Source organism: Petromyzon marinus, chromosome 6 (genome assembly GCF_048934315.1).
Source record: "Petromyzon marinus isolate PM22_M1 ecotype Great Lakes invasive population chromosome 6, UKy_Petmar_22M1.pri1.0, whole genome shotgun sequence".
Classification (NCBI taxonomy): domain Eukaryota; kingdom Metazoa; phylum Chordata; class Hyperoartia; order Petromyzontiformes; family Petromyzontidae; genus Petromyzon; species Petromyzon marinus.
In genome coordinates, this window is record NC_133672.1 from 8,419,550 (window position 1) to 8,447,237 (window position 27,688).

At 43.5% G+C, this 27,688-nt stretch overlaps 1 protein-coding gene across 4 annotated transcripts in view; it reads right to left on the reverse strand.

Annotated features, from left to right (window-relative positions):
- The window catches only part of USP34 (ubiquitin specific peptidase 34), an 82,585-nt gene that overhangs the window by 41,326 nt on the left and 13,571 nt on the right, over positions 1-27,688 (reverse strand). For 3 of the 4 annotated variants that reach the window (XM_076065017.1, XM_076065015.1, XM_076065014.1), the window contains exons 5-33: positions 27,156-27,206; positions 25,427-25,576; positions 23,413-23,480; positions 23,017-23,209; positions 22,362-22,423; positions 21,509-21,590; positions 20,697-20,789; positions 19,898-20,023; positions 18,506-18,635; positions 18,047-18,192; positions 16,769-17,601; positions 15,510-15,769; positions 14,393-14,508; positions 13,352-13,479; positions 12,577-12,666; positions 11,639-11,734; positions 10,992-11,074; positions 10,513-10,667; positions 7,250-7,363; positions 6,400-6,499; positions 5,862-6,021; positions 5,190-5,316; positions 3,224-3,386; positions 2,887-2,987; positions 1,890-2,252; positions 1,043-1,153; positions 780-902; positions 509-592; positions 284-370 (exon numbers count right to left, since the gene is read on the reverse strand). In XM_076065017.1, coding sequence (XP_075921132.1) covers positions 284-370; positions 509-592; positions 780-902; positions 1,043-1,153; positions 1,890-2,252; positions 2,887-2,987; positions 3,224-3,386; positions 5,190-5,316; positions 5,862-6,021; positions 6,400-6,499; positions 7,250-7,363; positions 10,513-10,667; positions 10,992-11,074; positions 11,639-11,734; positions 12,577-12,666; positions 13,352-13,479; positions 14,393-14,508; positions 15,510-15,769; positions 16,769-17,601; positions 18,047-18,192; positions 18,506-18,635; positions 19,898-20,023; positions 20,697-20,789; positions 21,509-21,590; positions 22,362-22,423; positions 23,017-23,209; positions 23,413-23,480; positions 25,427-25,576; positions 27,156-27,206 — 4,395 coding nt within the window. The remainder of the gene's footprint in view (positions 1-283; positions 371-508; positions 593-779; positions 903-1,042; positions 1,154-1,889; positions 2,253-2,886; positions 2,988-3,223; positions 3,387-5,189; positions 5,317-5,861; positions 6,022-6,399; positions 6,500-7,249; positions 7,364-10,512; positions 10,668-10,991; positions 11,075-11,638; positions 11,735-12,576; positions 12,667-13,351; positions 13,480-14,392; positions 14,509-15,509; positions 15,770-16,768; positions 17,602-18,046; positions 18,193-18,505; positions 18,636-19,897; positions 20,024-20,696; positions 20,790-21,508; positions 21,591-22,361; positions 22,424-23,016; positions 23,210-23,412; positions 23,481-25,426; positions 25,577-27,155; positions 27,207-27,688) is intronic. The other variant, XM_076065016.1, reaches the window with a different exon arrangement.

The window sequence follows — 27,688 nt, forward strand, 5'->3', positions numbered from 1 at the left end:
GAGAGTTATCCATCCATCTGTAATGGCTGGATGGATGGCCAGAGCTAATGCTTTCAACCTTAGTTTGAAAGCAGTAATAACACCTGGTCAGAGATATCCTCCATTGTACTTTAATTGCCAAATTTCCCATAATGCAGTGATAGGAATTGCATGGTGACCACGCTGTTGCACACTTGCGAGTAACTGAGAAATATGTATGGTCGGGAGTGCCACTAGCATGGTAGAGATGACAATCAGTGAATGGCTTTGCAAGAAAGGAGCGAGGGGACGGGACGGTGCTCACCACACTCCACGGCTCGGCTTCCTTGGGCTCCAGTGTCCCAGAGAGCAACATTTCCAACAGGAGTTCAAGCCCACCCGATGCTATGAACTGTTCGGACAGAAATAAAGTAACTCACTTTCATCGGAACCCAAAAGCATGCAGTATACACCAGATACAGATTCAACATCTAGAATTCTACTACGGGTATTTTGTTTACAATATATGAGAAGTGGCAATGAGAGGCACCTTGCTGGTCCAGCTGCTCTTGCTGTTCTCCATGTGGCTGTCGGTGGAGTCGTCAGAGTCAGGGTACAGGTCACTGTAACTGCCCTAGAATACACAACGCAGGTACACAGAGGTTCAACAACATGTTGCCTACCAAACCCTAAAATCCAGTACATTATCGTCAATCACACTATAGTGTACACTGCCAAATAGTTGCGCGTGATTTAACATTCATCAGGAATACAAAGACAATCGTATAAGTACAGTATTGCACTGTGGGCTATAGGCTGACCGAAGAAACTGTTCGTATTCGACGGCTCGGCTTGCTAAGGGCCTCGATGATCTCCAGGGCATAGAGCAGCTTGTGGGGGCTCCTCAATCGCAGCAGGTCCTTCCACCGCACATCCGCGCTGGCCTGCACACACAGGCGACGGACGGAATGACAGCACAATGCCACTGTGCACATTGGGGGTAGCGCCACTGTTTAAACAAGAGCTCGCAGTCCGTTTCGCGCAAGCTCAAGAATGCTGAATCATTCTGCGCGGGTGTGAGTACCTCCTCGTTGGAAATATTCTGGAACGCCTGCAACATGCTGGGACAGGTAGGCAGCAGCATGAGCAGCTCCCACACTCGGCGTGACAGGTGCTCCGCGTGCAGCTTCAGGTCCTGTACAAATAAGGCCCGTGTTGTGACCGTCGCATTTATGTTTGAGAAATAGCAAGGGATTTACCAAGTAAATGAACATTAGACATGTAAATATTCACCCCACAGCGATTCAATGGATTCTCAATTATTCAAGATTTCGATTTGATTCTAGAATACATTATTTTTCATCTTGTTTTATACTGTCTAATTTGTTTAGACCCACTTGGACTGTTCTGTTTACTCCATTAGCTGAAATGTAAAAGAATGATTTGCATAAAATCAATCATTATCACATGTACGATTCGATGCTTTTGTCTGGAGCATACGAATCAATTTCAATGTATCGTGAAATACCCAATCAGCATTAACAAGATAAGAAGAACAAGGAGACCTGCAGAATCATGTGAAACCAGAGTACAATCAATCTTGATTTGAAGCTTTCGTGACTGCAGGAATCCACACTCTTTGGTTCTATCGGTAAAGTCATGTAGGTAGAAAAATAATAATAGATCACGACGTTTCGATTGCCACACAAGCAACCGTCTTCAGGTGGGAGACGGTTGCTTGTGTGGCAATCGAAACATCGTGATCTATTATTATTTTTCTACCTACGTGACTTTGCCGAAAGAAGCAAAGAGTACAGAGTACAATCTTAAGAGCGGTACAAGTAATAAATGTGTAAACAGTATGTATATTAATAAATTGCACAACAACATAAATTAACAGTATATTCACAAAGCACATGAGCGGTACACACTTGGGCTTGCTGAGCACTCTGCTCGCCGCTGGTTGAGTGGAAGGACATGGCGAGCTTGTTGGCGCATGCCTCTCCGTTTGACTGTCGCAACAGAGCCTCCACAGAGGCCACGACTGATGCCGTTGAACACGATGACGAATCGCCACTGCTGCCACCACCAACGCAGACTTCCTGATCTGCCGCGGAGGGTCGCAGAGACGCCAGCATCTCCAGCAGATCAAAGAGGGCGGTGAGCGGCTGTTCCTGCAGCAGGAGGATCATAGGAATGTTCTCCTTCTGAGGAGGCGGCAGGCACGAGGCGGGCAGCTGCAAGCCGTCGCCCTTCCTCTCCCGCCGAGGTGCTCCCAGGGACACAAACACCATCTGTGGTGAACAGACACGAGGCTAAGAGGCCTTGGACAAGGCAAGAAGGTGATCGCATGGTAACTCGGAAAAGATTCGCAACCAACCACATGCCCCGAGACAACATATGGGACACATGTAACCACATCGGTTTGAGTAACCTTCAGCTGTGATATATATACAGTCCTTAAAAAAATAAAAAATACCGATCTATATTTCAAGAGACAATTAGCTATAAATATCTTAAATGAGGTAGATAATGCATATGAAGCCGCATTAGCAAGTAATGTACATATTGACTCAATCTATTAAGGAAATAGATGAGTGGGTTTACCGAGCGCCTTAAACATTCACCACGCAATCTTCCTTTTCTGGTAAATCGCCTGATGAAGCGGGTTATAATCACCAGTGAAACATTGCTCTCAAAATTGTAAATGTTGTGGGTTTACTCTTTAAAACACAGGTGCGCTGAAGAAGTAATTAATTGGCACGTTTTGTTTACGTGACAAACCTTACTATTTTACTGTCGGATGGTGGTGGTTTAATTACACATGTATATTTACACAATCTAACCCAAAATAAATCCCTTTATGATGGATGATATTGGTCGCAATAGCCTGTGTTAAACTGACGATCTTCCTGTTCGCCACTGCACCTGCATGTCCTTGAAGCCAAGGACGTGGAGTGTTTTTTCATCATAGTCTGTCGTGAGCTCGTGTCCAGACGAAATCATTCGCACAGGCCCCATCAGGCCACCTGTACACCAAGTTAGAGAAAGTGGTTTAAATAACAGTCAAACGTGTATCGCATTGTACATGTCTCTAATACGTATTATATTTTCTTAAATGCTCCGAGCAGGCATATGCTAATGTTCCACACACAGAACACAATAACACAACACATCTTTCCCAGTGATGCCAACCAACATGTGACTTGTGTGCAAGAGTTTTCAATTGCCCAAGCACTTTCTGGAGGTGGTATGCGTGACTTGCCGAGCTGAGCCTCACCGTGGTAGTCGCCGTGGCGTCCCGAAGAGCCAAACTCCTGCACCTGCGCCTGCTGGCTCATCTGCTCCTTGAGCAGGCTCTCGTACCAATGCGTGACCTCGGCACGCAGGTCCGCCACTTGGTCCGTCGGAAACATCTCGATGGTCATCTGTGAAGAGGGCGAGTGGTCAGGTGGCTCAGTGATGCGGTAATCGCCAAGGGAATACGAGTAAACCACTCTTGCTTCACTGGCGAAAGTGGAGCCAGCAGACAAAGCTAGAGTTAGGTCTCACAGAACGGATTAACGGATTCAATTGCAGATAGAACACTGCCAGTAGAAGCACAATGATAGGCCCCCTCTGAAGGAAGTCAGCTGCACAAGGCGGATTAGTTGCCAGAACTTTATTGTTTCGTGTACTAAGACACTCGGCTAGAATAGCGTAAAATAGTAAAATAAAAATTGCATTTCCTTTGATTCACATGATTTGTACCGAAAGCTCTATTGCTTCAAAGTTGTTTTGCACAGATGCCGTTTGCCATCGACCACACATACACAAACATGATCCAATGTGTCAGTGAGATAAAAATGTTTTCTTTTTATTATTTTATTTCCATTCTACGTGACTTTACCGAAAGAACCAAGAAGATGAATCCCTGCAGTCACGAAAGCTTTAAATCGAAATAAAAAAATACATTCACAAGAATTAAGACTCCAGTGGCTTCATCATTGTTAAGGTTACGGTCTACGAATGCTACATATCATATTCTTGGTTCTGTCGGTAAAGTCACGTAGAAGGGAAACAATAAAATAAAAAAATAATATATAAAACAATAAAATTCTCACGACGTTTCGACTGCAACACAAGCAATCGTCATCAGGTGTGAAAACCACAGCAAGAAAAAATTATACATTCCCTTGGTCAGGATATTATTATTATTATTTCTCTTTTCCGTTGGACTCCCTGTAGTAGCCTCGTGGACCATCAGGGTTCCACAAAACACAGGTTGGGAACCGCTACAAGAGAGTAATATGCATATTTGGACCCTGATGCCAGCACACAATGGGCCTACTTCTGGAAATGACTTCAGGGGATCTTTAATGTCTACCTTGAAGCAGACCACGCATATTAAGGTTATTACAGCTGCAGTAATAATCAGCGTGGGGCATGGATTCACACTACTAATCTCTGCAACAAGCGGCAGACGAGTTACTGCTAGACAACGGCATACAATCCTTTCTTAAATCCGGCATGTTAAAGCAGTTTGTCGGCCTCCAACCTGTCCATTCAGTTATTTAAGATTAATGTGAACAATTTATGTCATAAACAAAGTTGCAATGTTAGGCTCGAGATAAACGATACAAACGTCAGGTAGAAGTTTGCTCAAGCAAATTAAGATATTTGTTTGAGGATACAAGTGGAAATATATCATAGAATGTATACCTAGGGCAAAACTTCGAAGGTGAACTAGGAAAAAATATATATAAAATAAAGAGGTAATTGAGAATATGATGGAGTGCTTGAGGAAAACAAAACCCTATCATGAAAAGCAATATACCATTATAAACATGGACATCGATATAACAATATAACTTAAGCTGAAAAGTGCACAAATAGCTTGGAATAACTCTGATAGTCAAAGAAAGGAACATACAGATGATACATTAAATTATTAAGAGATATCATAATGACGCTTAAGGAAAATAAGTGGGCTTTGTCCAGTTGAGACCGAGGAGAGTGACCACTGTGAAGATGGAGCAACGACATCACCTCATGTGCTGGCAATTGATTGCTTGCAACATCACGGAACCGTGAGTTATGGCAACGAGTTGAGGAGGTCTTCCTTTACCAGTGCAAAGGATGACCAATAATGATGATGAATATTATAAAAGTATAGCAATATCTTGGGGTGGGGGGGCGGGAGAGAAAAAAAACTCCCAAACTATTCAGAACCTGCTGCAAATTATTCTCACCTTGTCGGGCAGGCCGGCTGGCTGACACACAATGCGGATGGGCATGGACTGCTTGTCGCTCAGTGCTTTCTGATGGCTGCTGATGCCGTGTCCTTCTATTTGCCACTGCCGCAAGTGGTACGCAAACCTGTCGTGTGTGTGGGTTCAGCGGGTGAGGAGGAGACGACACGGACATGTGTACAATCACCTGGCACAGCAACCACCGAGGCGTCCTCTCGCCCAGTACGAGCACAGGATGGTACTTAACGACTACACGCATGCTCTGCCAAAGCTAAGGCCTGCATCTGACACCAGCTGTAGACACATAATTAACCATGGCTCAAATCCAACTGTGTTAATTCAGCCTTTGCAGGCTGCTGCTTATTGTTTTCTGAATTACAGTCTGTATTATTCAAATGAGTGCTCATCAGTTTAGTCAACAAGACTGAGATGAGCACACACTTTATTTATAATTCCAAATGTACGTGCTCTATTGTTCAGCTGAGTATGTTATGCCTGTAATGGATTAATATACATTTGAATGTGTACTTGTAGAACAAAAACATATCTGCATCTGTTCAACTAACGAAACAATCCCATTTAATGTAATTGCAGTGGGTGGCAGTATTTCAAGCCATTCTGCATTTACTTAGTGTGCCTACTACTATGCCTCACACAGCAGGCACAGCTTACCTCCGCTTGAAGGCTTCCAGGTGGGTCTTGAGTAGCAAGAGGCCTCGCTCGATGACCATGAGGCTGGAACGGGGGTCCAAGGCCAGGCTGTTGGAGGCCTCCGTGAGGCTCTCCATGCAGCGGTTGATGAACTCTTGCTCCCGTTCCAGACCACTCTTTCCTAAAGAAACATAAAAGTGTCGCACAAGCACCAACAACAACACGTTACAACCTGGCCATGGAAACACAACAGGAGCCATGGGTGCCACACCAAATATTTAGCTGTGACTAATGAGCTATCAGAATAAATGCAAGTTGCTATTTCTGGGTGTTTTCATGAGTTTTTTGAACGAGTTGCAGTACGGCAATAACGATTTCATGTCCAATAGGCCAGTGTGCAGTATCGATACACTATAGCTCTCGACGTCTGCTGGCCAATATTCTTAATGCAACCTCTCACCAGCTCAGCCGAAACAAATCAATGACAAAAACAAACGAGTTCTCAGTGTGATTAAAAATCACGTGGGGGACACTGAAGTGGCAGGGGCTGCTGCTTTACCATTGATGTAGTAGGAGTTGATATACTGCACGGCTGCACGGCTCACATCCACCTTCTGTGCTCGCAGTGCGATCCCCCAAAGTTGGTCCATCCCACACGGCTGTGGCAAACGGCAGAATGGTGTTAAAATTGAATATCCCACGTAAGCGTTTATGCAGGCCCAGCAACGGTAAACAACACCAATTATTTCTATTATTTATGCACTTTCATTTCAACATTAGTACATGATTACTTGGACTTAACATGCACACGAGAAATTCTTACATTTCAATACTACATGGACACAGTATGGGAAATGCTGGTTTAAAAAAAAACTCAAGAGACATTGTAAATACTTTTTTCCAAGGACATGCTATTTGTGCTCTTTAACAAGCTAGTGGATACCATAACCATAAGCACATGTACCCTTGTAAAAGCAGCATGAGTAACTCTTGTCCCAACACAGCACAGGAAACAAGACTGGTTATATTTCTCATACCCTACTACCCCACATACATCAATAATAAAATGGCAATTCTTTACCAGGAAATGTTCAACACGTCTATAATATATTTTTTAGAACGATCCTAGATTTAAATGTTTGGCCAATTACAGTAACATGTTTTGGATATGGGAGGAAACTGGGGTATTAAAAGCAAACAAGCCCACATACAAGGGGGTCACTCAGCATTACCATCTCCTGGCCTCCCCTCACAGCTACAGGCCGATGCCACCTGGCAATATGGCATTACCGTAGTGTTTTTGGTCCCATAGCTTGAACAGTTTCAGCAGAAGTATGCTCATAATTACGAGTTGTTCTTTGATCAATCAATTAACACCATCCCCACTGTAAACAAATCAAGGGAGGCACCTCGGTGGAGGAGGAGCCGTCGTATGCGCTGCTCGCGAGACGCGCCAGGTTGCAAAGTTGCTGGAAGAGGTTGAGCCCCGTCATGCTGATCGTCTCCGGCTTCAGCTGTGGCATCTGGGATAGGGAGCAGCACACATTAAAGATTTTCAGTCAGTGCTGTGATGACATATACAGATCGCGGAGACCCATCACTTAACGTGCACCTTGCTTCACGTTGTTCACAAATGCAATGTAGCTAAACACATAGGCTTTCGCGACCAAATTATCCATGAAAGGTGTATATGGGTTACATTGTGTAAATATAAATGTGTCGTTAAACCCGCCACTACTCGACAACCAATTAGTAAAGTTTGTGACCTAAACAAAACGTGGCAATTCATTTTAAGTGGTCAATAATAGGTACTGTATATTCTCTGCATACTCATATTAAAATCATGTATGTACAGTGAGGGAAAAAGTATTTGATCCCCTGCTGATTGTGTATGTTTGCCCACTGACAAAGAAATGATCAGTCTAAAATTTTAATGGTAGGTGTATTTGCACAGTGAGAGAGAGAATAACAACAACAAAAATCCAGAAAAACGCACGTCAAAAATGTTCTAAATTGATTTGCATTTTAATGAGAGAAATAAGTATTTGACCCCTCTGCAAAACATGACTTAGTACTTGGTGGCAAAACCCTTGTTGGCAATCACAGAGGTCAGACGTTTCCTGTAGTTGGCCACCAGGTTTGCACACATCTCAGGAGGGATTTTGTCCAAATTCCTCTTTGCAGATCTTCTCTAAGTCATTAATGTTTCGAGGCTGACGTTTGGCAACTCAAACCTTCAGCTCCCTCCACAGATTTTCTATGGGATTAAGGTCTGGGGACTGGCCAGGGCCGCTTCAGGACCTTAATGTGCTTCTTCTTGAGCCACTCCTTTGTTGCCTTGGCCATGTGTTTTGGGTCATTGTCATATTGGAATACCCATCCACGACCTATTTTCAATGCCCTGGCTGAGGGAAGGAGGTTCTCACCCAAGATTTGACGGTACATGGCCCCATCCATCGTCCCTTTGATGCGGTGAAGTTGTCTTGTCCCCCTTAGCAGAAAAACACCCCCAAAACATGTTTCCACCTCCATGTTTTACAGTGGGGATGGTGTTCTTGGGGTCATAGGCAGCATTCCTCCTCCTCCAAACACGGCGAGTTGAGTTGATGCCAAAGAGCTCCATTTTGGTCTCATCTGACCACAACACTTTCACCCAGTTGTCCTCTGAATCATTCAGATGTTCATTGGCAAACTTCAGACGGGCATGTATGTGCTTTCTTGAGCAGGGGGACCTTGCGGGCGCTGCAGGATTTCAGTCCTTCACGGCGTAGTGTGTTACCAATTGTTTTCTTGGTGACTATGGTCTCAGCTGCCTTGAGATCATTGACAAGATCCTCCCATGTAGTTCTGGGCTGATTCCTCACTGTTCTTATGATAATTGCAACTCTACGAGGTGAGATCTTGCATGGAGCCCCAGGTCGAGGGAGATTGACAGTTCTTTTGTGTTTCTTCCATTTGCAAATAATCGCACCAACTGTTGTCACCTTCTCACCAAGTTGCTTGGCAATGGTCTTGTAGCCCATTCCAGCCTTGTAGGTCTACAATCTTGTCCCTGACATCCTTGGAGAGCTCTTGGGTCTTGGCCATGGTGGAGAGTTTGGAATCTGATTGATTTATTGCTTCTGTGGACAGGTGTCTATCATACAGGTAACAAGCTGAGAATAGAAGCACTCCCTTGAAGAGTGTGCTCCTAATCTCAGCTCGTTACCTGTATAAAAGACACCGCGGAGCCAGAAATCTTTCTGATTGAGAGGGGGTCAAATACTTATTTCCCTCATTAAAATGCAAATCAATTTATAACATTTTTGACATGCGTTTTTCCGGATTTTTGTTGTTATTCTGTCTCTCACTGTTCAAATAAATCTACCATTAAAATTATAGACTGATCATTTCTTTGTCAGTGGGCAAACGTACAATATCAGCAGGGGATCAAATACTTTTTTCCCTCACTGTATGTTGATTAACCGTGAATAACCTAACCAATAATAGGTAATGCATTTTCTCACATTAACATAATCCATTATAACTTATATGACTATTATCAGCCCCCTCTGGTCTTTGCACCTGATAGGCCCACAGTGATGACATCACCTTTATTCCCCTATTTAAAACAGAAACAGGAGGATGTCTTCACAATTCTGGCTATCACCTGATGAAGCTGGTTGTAATCACCAGTGAAACGTCATACTCGAATTTTAAACGTTGTGGGTTTACTCTTCAACACACCGGTTTGCTTAAGCAGTCACTATTTGGCACATTTTCCATGTGCCAATTAATATGATATTGTATTTATGATATTGGTCGCGAAAGCCTACGTGTAAAATCGTCACATTTGGTTAACATGACAAACCTTACTAATTGGCTGAGTGGGGCGGTGGCGGGTTAAACGACACAATTATATGTACGCGATCTAACCCAATACAACTTTAATGTTTATTATGGGCAATGTAGCGTAGTCGTAATGAAAACACTAAAAATGCACAGCCTTTTTCAATTCATTGCTGGATGAAGCCTTCCCCACGCTCGTCACAAAAGGGTTTAGTTATTTAACCATAATTTACCACGCTGGTCTGTGCGAGTTGGTTAAGACGGGGGGGGGAAATCCATGACTGGTTCAGATAACTCAATTTATTTTAATTATGGTAGGTAATCGAATTCAGGTAGTCAGGTTCATAAAACAGCGTGCTAACCACTGCACTACCACTTCCCCTGTAATGTCACTTATCGTAATGTTATCTACATGTCAATTGTGCGAGAAGCATCTTTCAATGTGATATGTGCATTTGGAACTCAGAGAGTAGTGCACGTTACAGAATGGCCACTGGAAAATGGCATCACAGAAATACTTATTTTTGACGGCCCATTATCCAGATTATGTGGTGACACCTTTTAACTTTGTCAGGTGTTGAAACAAATAAAAATCAAACCAAATTTTTTTTATTTGGCATATTTACTTAAAACCAATTAAAACATTTATCGAGTAATTAATTATTTCGATACCTTGAAATTACCACAATGGCACCTTTAAGCAGCTGTTGATAAAAATCTAAAGCAAAAACATCTCTGCCACCTTTTTTCTCCACGCATGTCAGATGCATATAGAGACCAATACAAAATCCCAACCGAGGGCACACGCAGGCCAGCGGAGCCCAGTTCACACAGGGCCACCCACCTTCTCCAGGAAAATGTGCTTGTAGGTCTCGATGCCCATGGCGTGCTGATCCTTGCTGCGCACCTGGTTCAGGAACCAGTGGAGGGCGTCATCTGAGCACTCGAGGTCAGTAACCAGGCAGTTCCACAGGATGTCCACTTGCTCCAGACTCAGCCCTGCACACACATGCACGCACTAATAGATGTGCTTGCGCAAGAGCCACTTGCTACGCTTCACATAAGCACACGCTAATTCCGTACAGATGGTTGATGGATACATTAAGAATGAGTGTAAATACAGTGGTGCTGTCAAACAGAAGATTTATTCTATTCAAGGTAAATTTTCAAGCTTAAATATTGTTTACATCCAAGAGTCCAAATATGACATGCCTCTTCATTTTATCTCCAATGTTACATTGCTAGCAATCGGCTGCACATCTCTTTGAAAGGTCGGGTTTCATTTACGAAGATAAGACTGAAGATATCTCGAGAATAACTTACTGAAGTTGTCTGGAGATCCAAGTGTGGAGAAGACACAAGTGAGAAACTGCAACCGAACTTGAACCTCAGTGCCGTGGCTATATCTGCAGTGGACAGATGGTTAATGTGCATTAGTGACAAAATCCTATTGTTGACACAGGTAAGATCTTATAGGTAGAAAATATTCTTGGATGGAGTGGTGGCGCAATGGTTAGCATGCTGTGCTATGAACCCGGCGAACCCGATTCCTGGCGACAGCTGCTGACATTGGTGGCAAGTGACATCTGAATCAGTCCTGGATCCCGCACTTTAACAAAAGTCAAATAGCTCCCATGATCAACAGGGTGTGGGGGAGGTCTTCATCCAGCAGTGGACTGATAAAGGGCTGTAAAAAAGTGGCTTAAGTTCTTTCTGCCAAAGAGACATAACTCATTATTCTTAAGTCCACAGCAATGAACTGAACAACATGATTTTCATCCACAAATAATCAGAGAAAATGCATATTCATATTCTTAGTTTTTTCGGTAAAGTCACGTTGACTTTACCGAAAAACGTGACTTTACCGAAAAAACTAAGAATATGAATTACTGCAGTCACGAAAGCTTTAAATCAAAATAAAAAAAAATGCATATTGCCACACAAACGATAAAGAGTTTTTGAGGTCGTACAGAGTGTGGTGGTGCCTGTCCTCCTGCACGGCTTGAATGTACTCCATCACGTTGTCAAAAAAGAGCTTCATCATGTGTAGCTCCTTCTCGGCCCACCTGACGGGCAAACAAACCACAGCAATAAGTGCCAGAGCAGTTTATGATTAAATACGTACAAATGCAATGATCCTACTCCAGGTTCAACCTGGCTGGACAAGTTAATGGAACTTCAGTTGGTCATGAGTGTCACTTTATTCTAAATCAAACTTTGCCCTTCAGATTTGAGAACCAATTGAGCAATCAAGCCAGCAACCAGCAATGAGCAAATGTGGCTCCAAGTAGACAATGAGCAACAGCTAAGTCAGGCAGAAGGCCAAAGGAAAACACATTAGTATTCTTGAGAACACATGGGCACAACTTCAAGAGTAAAAAAAAAATTGGAATGAGAATAAGGATTTGTTCCAGCTGGCTCACCTCTATAAATTCAAATTCTCTTTTGTATTCTTTTAATGGCCCACAAGGAAGAAACTGTATTAAATTAATTATAAGTTCAACACAGAAATTGTCTGGGGATAGTTTATACCTTTTAGTGAAATAAACTCTGCCAGAGTGGCAAGGCTCCTGTGAATAAACAGACTGCATGCAATCGTCTCCATGTATCTTATAAGCTGCACTACCATGACTATTAATTATATACACATTGTATACACATTTTTACCGCACCTCCGATTATCAAGGTTGGCTACATATGTGCGAAAGAAGTTCAACATACATACCATCATACATAACGGATTATCAGAATCAGAATCTTTATTTAAACAAGAATAATCCAATGAGATATGAAGCTCTTTATCACAGATGTCCAGTCAGGGCGGGTCAGCAAGTTAGCGCACACGTAAAACACAACAGCCCCTTAAAAACAGATAAAGAAGATCGAAGACAAATTAAAGTGAACGTACATTGTGATCCAATGGGTGTCGTAGCTGCTACCGTACTGCTGGAACGTTCCAAACAGCTTGGGCAGGAGACGCAGTGACACGACCACAGACCTGCAGAGGACGGACCCACGCACTCACGATGAGCGAGCGCGGCAGTGTCGACCGTTGCCCGTGCGCTCGGAGAGATCGTCAGACGAGTTACAGTCAGGGGACACCAAGTTCCACGTGGATACATTTCATCACGAAGCTGGAACAACAAAGGGCTGTGCCACCTAACTGAAAACAAATAAATCACCACAGCGTGACTGCGCGCATGATCACATTACATTTCCTCAGAATACATAAGATGGAATCCCACCGCAGTTAGCGTGCATAAAGTTAAGGGTTTTCTGGCCAAGGCTGTGGATTTAGGCTCTTCTGGCAATCATTGGGGAGCAGATTGGACCTGCAATACAAAGGCAGCCATTTCAATTCGATCTAATAATGCCGCAGTTGAAAAAACTATGCAGGTTTCTTAAACCCCGCTGCATCTGTCCACCCAGCAGGATCAATGGGTATACCACAGTTAGTCCATCGGCAGTTTGTAAGTGGTGGGTTAAAGTGTGGGTAGTTCCACCTATTCAAAATTTTTTGCCCAGCATGGAATCTTAGGCCTAATACCCTGCCAGAGGGGCATTCATATCCCCTCTAGTGGAAGCTCTTCTGCCAGCAGTGGCATAAGACAGCAATTGCAGGGCTACACCTTTACAACCTAACAATTTAATGCTTGGAAGGTGAGAATTCCGGCATTGGTCACCTGTTGTTGGCAAGGTTCTCCAGGCAGCCCTCGATGAACTTCATGCGAATCTGCCGGTCAGTGAACCAGCACACAAGCGAGCACAAGAGCTTCTCTGCCTCTGCGATGAGCCCTTCTGCCAGATGAACCTGTAATGAAGAAGCAGTCACTTTACACAAAGGTCATTAAGAGGTATTTTGAGAATAACACAGGGGATGAGAGAAGATTAAATCAATAACAGATTTATGGAATTTAATGAAGATACATTGGGCATGCTTGACATAAAAATGTGTAAAAGCATGTATTGAATGAACTATAGGAAAACTGTATCCCTAAGTAATTAGAATGGAAACAAATAGATTTGTGGAGATCATTATATGATGAAAAGGAAATCAAGAAAAAAATGAAAAATTCAATGGGCAAATAATGAAGTTAAATAAGAAGTGAAGACTTCGGGGAGGAAGCATACATTATGAGATACAAGGGCAACAGCGAGGTAGCAAGGTGTATAATGGATCTGAGCACAGAATCTGGTTCCACTGGGAGTTCCAGGGTTCAAATTCATGCAGCCACCCGTGAACAAGTTGGATTCTCAAGTGTACCAAGCTGATGGTTCTCACACAGGGTTACCAATGACTGCATAAAAAAAAACCCATCGTCAAACGTTTACTTGTGTATTAAATTGTGACCTAATGTGGTCATATTTTGGCATTTCCAATTTTTAAAGTCTTGACTGCCATACGACAACTATCTCTATATCAGGACACATGGGAAAGTGAAACCTTTGTGTGGCTGATAAGTCCCACACATCGAATTAGCATGGTTGGCTACATCCGGTGCGGAAGAAGTTCAACATAGATACACACATTTGATCGGATCACAGCAAGTGTCCTACGACATCCATAACATGTGGTGACATTGCACTGCTCATACAGAGTGCTCAGAATTGATATTTCTTCACCTCATGACGTGACTCATGGTACAACTGGAGTATTGTTTGTAAAAGTGAAAAAAAGCACATTTTCAAAAGGGGCGGGACCGAAGTTCGTGATATGAGCTTACAGCGTTTTCGTCCTGCACCAGGTCCCACAGCAGGGTGCTGCCCGTGCGGCACACGTTGTCGAGGTTGATGTCGGCCACCGTGCCACCACCACCCTGGTGTTTGTGCATGGCCCCGGCTGTACGGCACCGACACAACACGGACCGGACCGCGACACAATTCAGCCCTATTTTACAAAAGCCTGCATATTTGTACCTGTACAGCCGTTTTGACAATTTACTGCTGGGTTACGGCTCCCCCATGCAGAGTGGCTCGTGGGGGGATTTTGAGCCGGGAGGCATAGACGGAGGAAGCAAAAAAGTACAGAGCAACAATGGATTTTGCTGCACTTTCTTCTACTGCACGTCACTTAGCCCCACAGGCCTAAGACATCCTGTTTGTGCATGGTGGTCACTCATTCACGCACTATTCGGGCTCAAACATGCTTAGCTTCTGAGATTTGGCACATACTTTAGGTGGCTTGCTCATAGGTCATGTAAAAATTAAGAAAACACAACCCTTTGGGAAAGTGTCAGAGGGATTTCGATGCCACACCACTATAAATAAACACAATATTACATTTATAAAGGGTAAAATGTTAGCATAGCATTAAAGCAATAAAGAGGTTGTCTTATGCCTACCAACAAGTTGAGTGCCAAGACATTATTCCCCCAGATGCATGGGTAGCAGGAAGACTTCTGAGGCCATGTGTACATGCTGGTGGCAGTGCTGGTGATCAACTGGCTGCATACAGTAATGGGCAGCCTCATCCAACCATCCCCCATCTCCTCCCCCAACATTCCTCTTTCCCAGCGATTGCCAGGATTCAGGGTCATTGTACAATAAAAAAAAATATCTATGAATTTCTTGTCTAATTTTTACAATCTCGTTTGTATTGTTTATTCGTTTTTTTTCAAGTAAAATTGCATATTATTTTCAAATGAAGGTCAATTGGCCAAAGTACCCAGATATGACTTTCTTCTTAATGACGGCATAACAGTAACTTGGTGACTCATTCGCACATGTGCGCAATTCAATGCATGCATCACGAGCCAGAGGAGTGATTTTCACAGACGACTCGATGCACTGTCACATGACCAACGAGCAGAGGAGGGCGTGAGCTCCGCAAGATGCTCTCACCCTGTGGCATGTGACCCCGGTAGAGCGACGCGAGGTTGGGTAGGCGCGGGGGCTGCAAGTGTGATGTGAGCTCGACGTGCGAGTTGATGCGAGCCAGTTCTTCCTCCTCCTCTTCCTCCTCCTCTTCTTCCTCTTCCTCCTCGCATCCCGAGCCAGACTCCTCCCCATCGAAGTCGGCCATGTTCTTCTCCGACTTGGCACTCACCTGCGAGCTACTGCAGCTCACGTCGTCCGCGCTGAGCATGTCCTCGTCCAGTGGTCTGCAGCACAGGCAGAGAGATTCACAATCTCCTTGTGTTTAACCCACTTGACTCGTCCTACTTGTCTCACCCAATCTCACATGTGTTTAAAAAGGATGAAAATATTTGCATTTATATGGTACTTAAGTGACTGCATCTCAAAGAGCTTGACATCGCATCTCATCCATTTTAAAGCCCTGCGGAAAACTGGATGAGTAAACCCCAGTAGCAACCATCCCAATGCGGTCCAAGGTGTGCGGCAGCACCTTCCAGCAAATGGGTATGTGTAGAGCCCCTTACTCTATCCACTGCTGGATGTGGTCCTCCCCACGCAATGCGGGTCATAGGGAAGCAAAGTCATTGAAGCATTCGAGTACAGAATAACAACATTTTATTAATTGCTATCTACTGCCTACCATGGAGCCTCCCAGCCCTATGGACAACCTGCTCGTGCATGATAAGTTACCCATCCAAGCATTTAACAACCCTGCAGAGCTGATGAGGTCGGGATAGCATTAGTGTTTACCGACATAATAGTACGATTATTAACTACAAGCAAGTATACTAAAGAACAATTACAATGAACCGGTTAAGTGACACGCTTCGTCTGACTTTTTTTTTTATTCGGATTTCCTGGATCTTGTCATTATGATGCTTGATGTAGTTTCAAATGAAAAGTCGAATAAAATTTTGCTGAATTTGGTTGTGTGAATTATTTACTAACCAATAAGTTAAAACAATAATATTTTGCACGTTAAACACTTGTACACGGGACAATGTAATTTGTTTGGCTATGTCGGGTGGAGGACCTTAACGACACAATTTTGGCCAGATCATTCATTATATGGCATGACCAAAAAGCTATCATAAATCATATTGGCTGTGAAAACCTATACATTGAAAATATCATGAGCTGCTAAAAAAAGTTTAAATGAAAACATTTGAATAAACTCAACAATGGTGCAAATGCAAAATGTTGGTTATCTTTGGCTCAAAGATTGATAATAATGTGCCACTTACCCATCGTCATGGTGGTGGTGGTGATGGTGGTGGTGGTGATGGTGCCTCTGCTGTGCGATAAATCCCCGGCAGTCGAAGATCTCTGTGTTCATCCCCTCTCCCAGCAGCCCGGCTGCCGTCCCCGCGTGGGCGCCTCCGCACGATACTTGCGGTTCACACCCAACTTCCGCACCCGCCACTGCCTGCACAACCCCGGTGCCCCCCGCTGCTGCCGCTGCCGCTACCACTGCCGCGGCCACCGCCGCAACAGTGGGAACCGTTGTCTCACGATCGTCCGTCAGCGATCTCGGCCTCCTTTCCGCAGGCTCTGGGCCAAACCCGGCACCAACGTTCACGGTCTTCATGCCCAGTTCTGAGGGGCACTGCCCCAGCTTCTCAACATCCGACTGGCTCTGTCGTTCCATTGGCCCCTGCGAGGAGAGAGCCTCTGAGTGGCAGTGAGGCATCCTGTCCACTTGGCAAGGCTGGCCGAGCCGGTCTGCTGAGCACTGTCCCAGCCGCTCGCGAAGATCGTGAAGTGCCGACGCTGTCTCAGTCTTATTGCCGCGGCCCTGTAGGAGCACGGAGCCAGCAGCGTCTCCTCCTTTGGCTTGGCGAGCTGCAGCTGCTGCTGCCACCGCCGCCCTCCTTCCAGCTTCCTCCCCATCCTCCGTGTTGTCGTCCATGGGCGTGCGACTGCCCAGCGAGCAGCTGCTGGGGCCTTCGCTACCACTACTGCTGCTGCTGCTGTTGGCGTCGGCGTCGCCTGGGCTCGAGTCCTCGCTCCGGCCACTGCTGCTGCCCCCGTCCTCGCGGCTGTTCGCCGTCTCGTCTGAACTGCCCTGCACGGACTCCTGTAGCACATGTTGGTATTCAGCATGCAATTAATTTTTTGGCACAGCACTACTGTTAAAGTAATAGGCCCAAGGGTGAACCTTCAATGAAGTTTAATCAATTTAAGTACTATATTTATTAAAAATGCAGCAACTGCACTTATCTACAAAAACGCAAATCTGAAAACGAATACACTGAGGACATGAACATTGCCCAGTATTTCAAGCCATCTCAAATGTTACCCAAAAGACACATATGCGGTATGATGAAACAGAGGTGTAGCTCTCTGTTTAGTCAATGCTCGTAGACTACTAATCTGCAGAAAAACTGCTGTGAAAACCACACAGGCAATGAGAAATTAAAGAGTCGCTACTGAATAGTCCACGATGGGCCTTACTGCAGAAACTCAGGAAAGAGGTTAATTCAAGCACTGTAATATAGAGGCAGTGGGAGCGCAATGAGCACCTCAGAGTCCGACAGCTGCGGCTGCTGCTGTGGCTGTGGCTGCCGCTTGGGCCGGTGCACAGAGGGCTCCTCCTCCATCTCCACGTCACTGCCGCCACTTGGCTGTGTGTCGCTGTTGTCGCTGCTCTCTGGACTGCCCACTCCCGCTGCTCATTGTGACGCACGAACGCACACGCACAGGTTGTTACTGTCGACACTCACCTGATATGCAACCGCAGTCGATGGCTGTCAGTGCTCCAAATTAAGGTAGAATTTGTCAGCGCCACACAAAATTAAAACGCTCCTTTTTTGATAGATGCAAATGTATGAAGCTGAATGAAAACATATACATTAGAGGATGCAGCTTTTCTGATGTTTGTCCAATTCATTGTATAAGGGTAGCGATTCATATTTTTGTCACCGTGTCCACAAAGCGTTCAAGGCAAGGTGGTAATTTTCATTTGTGAAGCATTTGTTTACCTTTCTTAGCACCGAGGGGTAGGCTAGTGTTCAGTAGCGATGCAAAGGAACTCTGCTTGGAGAGCTGAGATTTGGCTGCAAGAGCATTGTTCCAGAGGGCTTTTATCAGCATTGAGGCCAAATACAGCGTCTGGAGAGGGAGGGAGAGAAACACAAGTTTTCGCACTGTTTATTAAATATTAATATCCATTAAATATGCAAAAAGGCAGTTATAGCCTCTTGAATTATCAGGCTAACCTGTCATTGCAAGGATGATTGTCGTGGAGAGAACCATTAAGACAAAATATTTTGTGCTCAGTGAGAAAAGACAGCTGAGAAAAGGAATAAAAAAGGGAATCTGCTTTTAAGAAACTAAAAAGAGCAAAAATGTGGACAAAACAGATAATTAAATTAGAGCTGGCTGATATAAGCTGGCACATCAGCACATCTGCAGTGCATTTGTGCAGATTGAGTTCTGCAACCAACATCACAATGGGACAGGAAGGTTTAGACAACTGTCCTTACAAGTCAAAAAGTAACAGTTACCACTCGAATGAAGCAGTCATTCTATCATGTAAACATCCACCCCAAGTACATGTCAAAATACACATGTATGTTACCACCAGAAAACCATGCCCTCTGTGTCTGGGGCCTCATGAAGTTGGAGATCCCAAAGGCACCAGCTCCAAACATCTGTGATTACTAGGTATGTAATGGTTAAACTAAACTTTTTTTTATTTTATCAGGAAAGACCAACTGGGCTATATAGCTCTTTTTAACAAGCGACCCGGCCACAAATGATAGCTTAACAACGTGGCTTATCAGGTGAAAATGTATAGCAGCCAAATACTCTAAACGCATATTTCTAAATGTAGAGGGAAAAACCGGAGGACCTGGAGAAAAATCCAAGCGACCACAGGGAGAACATGCAAAATCCAAATATACAGGTGTCAAGAGTTGGGATCGAACCCACACACTCTAGTATACCAGGCAAGAGAGTTAATCTCGCAACTGTGGCACACTAATGATTACTATCATGCTTGCATACCCAGGAAAATCTCGTAACCTTTTCAGAAGGGTCGTGCACATTTGCAGGAGAGGGCGATGATTGCCATGTATATTCCAACTAGGTAATTTGCAGAAAATGTTTCACATTTTTCAAATTTGGAACCATGATGCCGGCACACAATGCGAATATCACTGGACCTTTAACGTCTACTTCGAAGTAGACGATGTGTACATATACGTTTGATACACCCCCAGTAATAAAAAGGGTGGCAGGTGGATTCCAACCGCGAACATCTGCTAATAATGCGTGGTGGCGGATTTGGGGAAGGCTTCATCCAGCCGTGGATACATCATGGCGAGCGACTGGTGAGGATGATTGGAAGAGGTCTCCAATCACGAGCCCACCTGCTCAGTGTGCGCACTGGGGTGCAGGGCCGACACGAGCCCGAGCAGGTGACGGAGGGGCACAGGGTCCAGGTGCTTGATGAGCGACGGGAACAAGTCGTGGATGTAGCGACTGCAGTGCTTGAGCTGCATGCGGGAGAAAACCCCACGTGGACAAACACGCAAACACTCACATGCTTGCATGTACTCGGAACATTAATAATCTGAAAACAGTTTCCAGTGCCAATCCACTAATAAAGATTCTGATTATGATTAATGGCAGAGAATAAAACACTCATTGGAGTAATTTCATGGATAATATAAGTGCTTTATTTATTGTTTTCTGAATTCCAACTACGACTTAATGTTTCATATTCATGTAAGTTGTATCTGTATTGCTTGGTATTCCAACCATGTGTTGTGTAGTGAAGATGCACGCAAAGACAGAACTTCATGTAGGGGCTTATGCCAGTTTACGTCATGTCAACCATTACTCCTCTACACATGTATGACGTTTTTTGACCCTTTAATCAAATGTATGGCTTTTTGAGGCAGGTTTTCCGAAAAATATACTTTCGTCTCAATTAGTTCATCCGATTTGAAGTAAAGGACTGGTGATTATGATGAAGACAAGTTTAAATATGTGTCTAGGATAAAAGCTAATCTTCAACTGTCCACTTTTTCATCAGCTACTTTATGCAATGTTTAAGCCAATAGCCTTCAGACAAATGACTAACAAGAAGTGAAGCAGGTCCTTGTGAACTTTAATTATACCACACACACACACATTACCATTCAACGCCGACCGGTATGAAATTACCTGAGCGGCCATCCATATACAGTCTATGTGCGGTGTGTTCAGCCTGCCCTCGGCCGCCAGGAAATTGAGGATGACCTGGCACTGTTTCAGGATCTGGGGAGAGACAAGGCGTTGTGTTTGCAGACGGCCGGACTTGGCTCTCAGCCACTGGGTGTTCCCAGCCGAACGGCGCGTCAGGGTTCCTGATCGCAGCGTTTAAAGGGCGGCCAAGCGGCACACTTGAGCTCTCCAGCGGAGCCATCTGCCGCCTTCATTAACTCTGAATTCAAAATCTGCCAGCATTGTTAACTCTCCTTGCCCGTTTCAGACATAAAATCAAACGTGCCAAAAGAAATAAGCTTTATCTTGGCGATTCTTTTGTTTCACAGAAGACATGCTGCCACTGCACTTCGCGAACGGTAACTGGACCAGGTTCAGGGGCAAGTTTGTAGCCATTGAAAGGTTATAGTTTTATAATTACAATTGAGTGGCACTGTTGACGAGCATATACGAAGAGATCTGTTACTGCAAAGAGATAAAGCAGATATTTTTTAAATAAAATATTTTCAAGTTCATTTTCACAGCATGTTTAAGAATAGAAACTCTACAATGAACAAAAATCAATAAAGAGGCTAAAATAATACTGCAACATTTTTTTTTAATTGTGTAAAATCACCCAATAAATTACATGTCGGAATATCTAAATGTATATCTCATACATCTTACATGGTCCTTATTTTAATTCCGAATATCTACCATCAGAAATAAAGAAAAGTTAATTATCTCCGAATGAAAATGATTATGTGTTGAATTATCAATAATTGTATTCTCACCTCAATGTGCAAATTTGGTCCAAAGATGTGCTCAACAATGTTGTGGTTAGTTAACCAGTCAGCCAGTTCCTTTGCAATGGTTCTGTAGGACATGACAATTATTGCAGGCTTTCATTTTAACCACATGTTAAAGCAAAACTTTTTTATAGGTTCAGGGTACTTTGCCAATCATTTCAGTACTTTCACCACATACCAAGGATAAATGATAAGATGATAAAAAAATTACAAAGGCATTTTTTACGTGGCATTACATTCAGCAAAATAAATGTTTAATTACAATGTTACTTGGAAATATAACTTAAACGTTTAAGTCATTTTAAATAAGGTTTAAACAAAAAAAATCTCAGCAATTCCTTGCACGAGTTACAGGGATCACATATCCATAACCCATCCACTGCATACACAATTGTAGGTTTAAAAATAATGGGTTTTCAAACAAATATGAATAACGCAGACACTAAATATATAGGTATGGCCCAGTCAGGCATAATGCACTCACACAAAGCCAAATACCCGTCGTATAGCATGAACAGATTGTTGGGGCAAGTGCTGATAGCAAGCACCTATGAAGGCCAGCACGGCACATGAGGGGGAAGGTGGCCAGCACCATGCCCGACCGCCATTGTCTCCATCGTGGCGATGTTTACACACCGCACCAGGTACTCATTTGAGGCAGAGTCGACCTCGAAGAGGCCCATGACTGTATGAGATAATAGTCACTGGTGTTGACAGCGGGAATCAAACTCGGGTCCCTGGGTTCATAGCACAGTGCGCTAACCGCTGAACTACCGCTGCACTACTTGCTCCCCTTAAGGCCATAGAGACACTCACACAAGGACACAGATAGACTTACGTTTCTGCATCGGAGACGAGGGACTCGTTGTTACAAACTTCATTGAATGTGTGCAATTGGTTCTGTGGAGGGGAAAATAGGCATGAGCATCACACGTCTGTATGTAAGAACATTAATCTGTCCATACGGTTTGTTACAGTATTTAAAGTTTCACGGTTGTGCCAAGGGCAGCACATGTAACCAAGGGGCAAGAAAATTACAGCCCTAGGATTGCTGCAGTTACATTTCATCGCTCTCTGTGGCACAGCCACCCATCTCACCATATTAATTAGCCCTAAGATCACTTACAGAGAATGAGGTCAAAGGCTGGTCCAGGAATATCGAACAAGGCAAAACGAGCACATCATACAGTTGATGGTGCTGTGATAATGTAATGTGCCCTAACTCCAGTGACCCAGAATCGATTACTGGCTGTGATGTACAACAATAGCAGGTCGACCAAGCATACAAATGGAAACCTGGAATGATGTGGGTACACTTGAGAAACTGGCAGCCAAGCATATATGGTGCTGCCCACACCACCCGCTGTGTGCCAAGCTGCCCTTAATGCTTTAGTTGCTCACTAAATGCTAATGAAGAACATTTTCTCTGACTGACAGACCTTATACGGTGCACCGGGGTGAATTTGCCTTTTTAATTTTTTTATTTTGCTCACCGTGATTTGGCTGAGGCCAGCGAGCCGCATGGTGAGTGTGGGCGAGGTGAAGTACTTGAAGGCCAAGTCGAGACTCTCGCGGTCAAACCCCAGTGCCGAGTCCAGTGGCTCCTTCACCGCACTCCACATGAGGTCTGCCATGTTCCGTGCGGCGCTCTGCCTCAGCTCCTGGTCCGACAGCCTGCACAGGTACCTGCGAGCGGGACATGAACGGAAACAATTATCTTTCACATTCTTTTCTCTCTTTCTCGCAATACTTATTTTAACTTCTTAGATGAAACACTGTTCGTGCATATTTATTTCAAATCTTTTAACTGAGAAGTTCCCTTTGAATCCACAACTATCATTTAGAATTAAACGGTAATATATTTAAATAGCTTGCATCCTCGCGCGTACCTTATTACGAAAGTCCGAAATGGAATAATATGTTGCATGACTGCAGGCAGATGCAGCCAAATCTTAATCTGGAAAAAAAACAACCATTCATATGCGTCAGAAATTTCATCAGTAACTTCTATACATGGAAAACAACAAGTGAATATAAAATTACCCCAGTGTTAGTGAAGTTCATTTTAATAGGTTGTTACAGCCTACTTGACTGTTTCAATCTCTCTGGCAGTCTAAATGGGCGATTCAATTTCCCTTTTCAAGTTCAAGATGAGGCCTTCCTCTTCTGATCTGTCTTGAACTGACCGTTTCTATGTATCCGAATGTATTATTCAGTACAAAAGTCCTCTCTTCCCTATTCTTTGGTTCCTTCGGTAAAGTCACGTAGATAGAAACATAACAATAAAAAATAAAGTGAATAAAATAATTTAAATAATTTAATTAAAAATAAAAACAGAAAAACACACTAATGTAGACTGTAGCTTGGTTCTTAATCGGAGTGTACTGGCAATCTATGTGGACTGTAGCCTGGTTATTAAGTTTGGTGAGTGTACTGGCAGTCGATAATGTAGATTGTATCCTGGTTCTTAACCTTGGTGAGTGTACTGGCAGTCTATAATGCAGACTGTAGCCTGGTTTTAAGCTGGTGAGCGTATTGGCAGTCTATAATGCAGACTGTAGCCTGGTTCTTAACCTGAGTGAGTGCACTGGCAGTCTATAATGTAGACTTATTCTGGTTCTTTCAATAATTAAAATAAAAGTAATACTAAAAATAAAAAACAAAAACTGCGACGTTTCGATCACACAAGTGGTCGTCATCAGGAAAAGGGGGTTTAGCCTCTAAAGGCAAACTGTATATAAAGGTTTAGAGATGGGTGGGGCAGGTAATGTTATTGTTGGAGAAAACTCCGACACCGGCAGGAGGTCTACACCAATCAAAGCATTGCACCTCGCTCCACACACACATGCACTGCTGATGGTGGAGGTTGACAAGAAAATACAAATCAAGTCATGATCCAAAGTGGTTGATGACATCTTTCCAATGATTGCTGAGCTTATAACCATCCTCTCGGTTGAAATTGTGTCGGTGTCTGTATATATGGACGGCTTCATGAACGAATTTTTGTTGATAGCCAGTAGGCTTTAAAAGTACCATCGTCTTAGAGAACTCCATTTCAAGTGAGCCAGCTACATTAAAATAATGATCAGCCACGGCAGAAGTATTGGTCCTACCGTGTTTCAAATCTGCCTTATGCCCACGAACACGATCCGAGACATGTTGCTTAGTTTTTATTATTTTTATTCACTTTATATTATTATTTTTCTACCTACTTGACTTTACCGAAAGAACCAAAGAATATGAATTCTTGCAGTCACGAAAGTTAAGTAAAAAATCCCTCTCTTCCCTTTCACTCATATTTTAATAATACTCATCTTAAAAAAAACAAAGCCCTCTTGATCCCTGCAATCCCATAGTAGGCATGTGCTGTTCTTCATGCACAATGTGTTGTAGCACTTGTGCATGAATACTTTTACGACAACACAATTGGAGCACACAATGTAAACACATTGTGTTGTCATAAAAGTATTCGTGCACAAGTGCTACAAGACAAGCAAATGCTCCAAAGCGCAATCAACTAATGGGGTGAATTTCCCTTGCTGTCACAGTACAGGATAGATAAAGGACAAATAAAGGGTGTAAATACAGTTTTACACCTTCCCTTGGGTCTACATGTTTTTTTTTTACAACTTTTCCAAACTTTATAGTGAGGATTGATGTCTCTTTGCCTACACCTGCTCCGGATGCAGAAAAAATTGTGAGCATTGTGGGCAGCAGGCTAGGTGAAGTGAAGTGGTAGGGGAGGTGGTCACACAGCGTCCACCTTAAAAAAAAACTTTTTTTCTGCACGGGAATCACAATCGGTTACGAATATATACCAGTGGATGGCGGCACGGACAGAGAAACATTTTACACGGTTATGAGATTAATTTCTTCCAATAAGAAAACTCAGCCAGCACTCACGTTTGACACGAGGGTGATGAGTGCATGCGCGATGGGGAACGGCAGGGTTTCGGGTGTGCCGAACTCGAAGCACTCCCGCATTAGTGCAAGTCCGTTCTTCCCGCAGAAGAGGCAGACATAACGCAGTAGGTGCAGGGGCACCTCCACGTCCTACACACGCAACAGAAGCAGTGGCTGCGTCATAGGCAATGCTACCGTGACAGAAGACTTGCTCACATGGCCAAGACGGACACCCGGAAGTTTCGGTGATTTCTAGGCGGCGATGGCAGTTTACAGCACGACAAATGCAGTCCACAGTGTGTGGTCTTTACATGTTTTAGTCATCATAGGTGAGGAAATGAAACTAATGCTCCACAGTGGATAGCCACAACAATTGTTTTTTGTTGTAATGTTTGTTGCTGTAATTTGCTGACTCACCCCTACTGGATATCTGTGAAAAAGGGCTTCATAGCTCATCAGATTCCTCCAGTCTAAATAAAGATTCTCATTCCGATTCTGAATTTCACTCAAGGTGGTGGGGGGGGGGGTTGCTTAAGTCGCTTAAAGTCAAAAGTGCATGAGCAGAAGAATTAACTTATTTTTTACTTCAACCCGTGGAGAACCCATTGCTCTGCAATGGAAAACCAGAGGCAGCTGGAATTTTCACTCATTTCACAATCCTGTACTCGGAGCAAAACAAGTCATCTGTTTTTCTACATTAGTGAGGTTTTTTTCTATTTTCTAAGATTTAAGGATGTTCTGGCGTGATAATTACAATTGGAGCACACATTGAAAAGTTATAGCAATTTTAAATTAACCGTGTTAGTCTTACGTAATCGGTACTCCCATGTCTTTAGTGAATCTAAATATTTCACGTTTTCTGAACTTTTTCTCCCGTTTTGGTGGCAGCCACTAATGGGGTAAAGGGCAGTGGAGCCAGCAGCCAGCCAGGAAACTCCATTATACAATATGTAGACTTACAAACCAATCGCCTACTGTTAGGATCAAAATGATGAATGAAAGAGCATAAAAGAGCTGCATGCAGTGATTTGTAATGTGCAAATAAGCCTGCAGAGGAACAAGTGCATCTTACCCACTATGACACAGGAACCATAAACAGACACTGACAAAGAAAGCAGAAAATGCCACTCCCCATTGAAATGTAAGCAAAGAACCTTGGAGATGCATGCTTAAAATAACAATGAGACAGACAGAGAAGGAGGGGGATCAGGGAAGGTACGGAAATCACAGAATCGTTAACTTGAAAATAAAATGTTCTTCATAAGCATGGGCAGGACACATCACGAGAAGGGATGATGGCCAATGGACGAGTCTTGTGATGGAATGGCAGCCAACGGAGAGGGTTTGACTAAGAGGAAAGCCACCATAGATCAGGCAATTAAATCGGTTCACATCCAGAAGAGTGGCTTGTGGCATCACAGCACCGTGATGGATGGAGACAGCATAGATAGGCCTTCATCCAGCAGTGGATAGACAATTAATGATGATCATGATCATTATGACATCTGAGTGGTGGGCCCTTTTAAATAATTATTTTTATTTTTTTATATGTTGCCATCAACCTTTCTAACCAGACAAGGTGAATTAGTAATCCGTATATTTCTTACATTCCATCCAATTTAGTCAATACGGTGCCTTTAATATAATTTTGAAGCAATGAACTTCAAGGCAAAGCAAGCGGCATACAGAGGAACAAAGGGTCGTAAAAATACGTCTGCATTCAACTTACATTCATGTCACAAAAAGCTCCCAACAAATTGCTTTCTGCTGTCGAAATGTCCTAAAGAGAAATTTCAAACAAAACATTAAAAAAAACACAATGTACAGATAATCTTAATTTAAATTCCCTTGCACACAATGATTTATGCAGTTAGACTTCGGTTTAGAGACTTACTGGAGACTGAATTTTAGAAATTTCAAGTTTTAAAGCGCAAACTCCAGCAGAATATTGAAAATTAGAATGACCTATTAGCACTGGATCACTAATTTACGAGCCTTCTTGGTTGCACGGGATTTTGGACCTTACTATAAAAAACACACCTGACAATGTCTATATTTACAATTCTGGCTCTAATTCCGTTAAGAATAAGAGATGCCATGGTTTAATTTCATCATACCCACGTAATCCTATAGAATTTAACTAACTTGGAGATTTACAGTTGCTGTTAAAACCATTTACCAATGACAAGCACTCTAAACCCCAGCAGTCAGACCAGGAGAAAGTCTTGGTCCTGGGTTGAGAAGCAACTAAAACACGTGGCT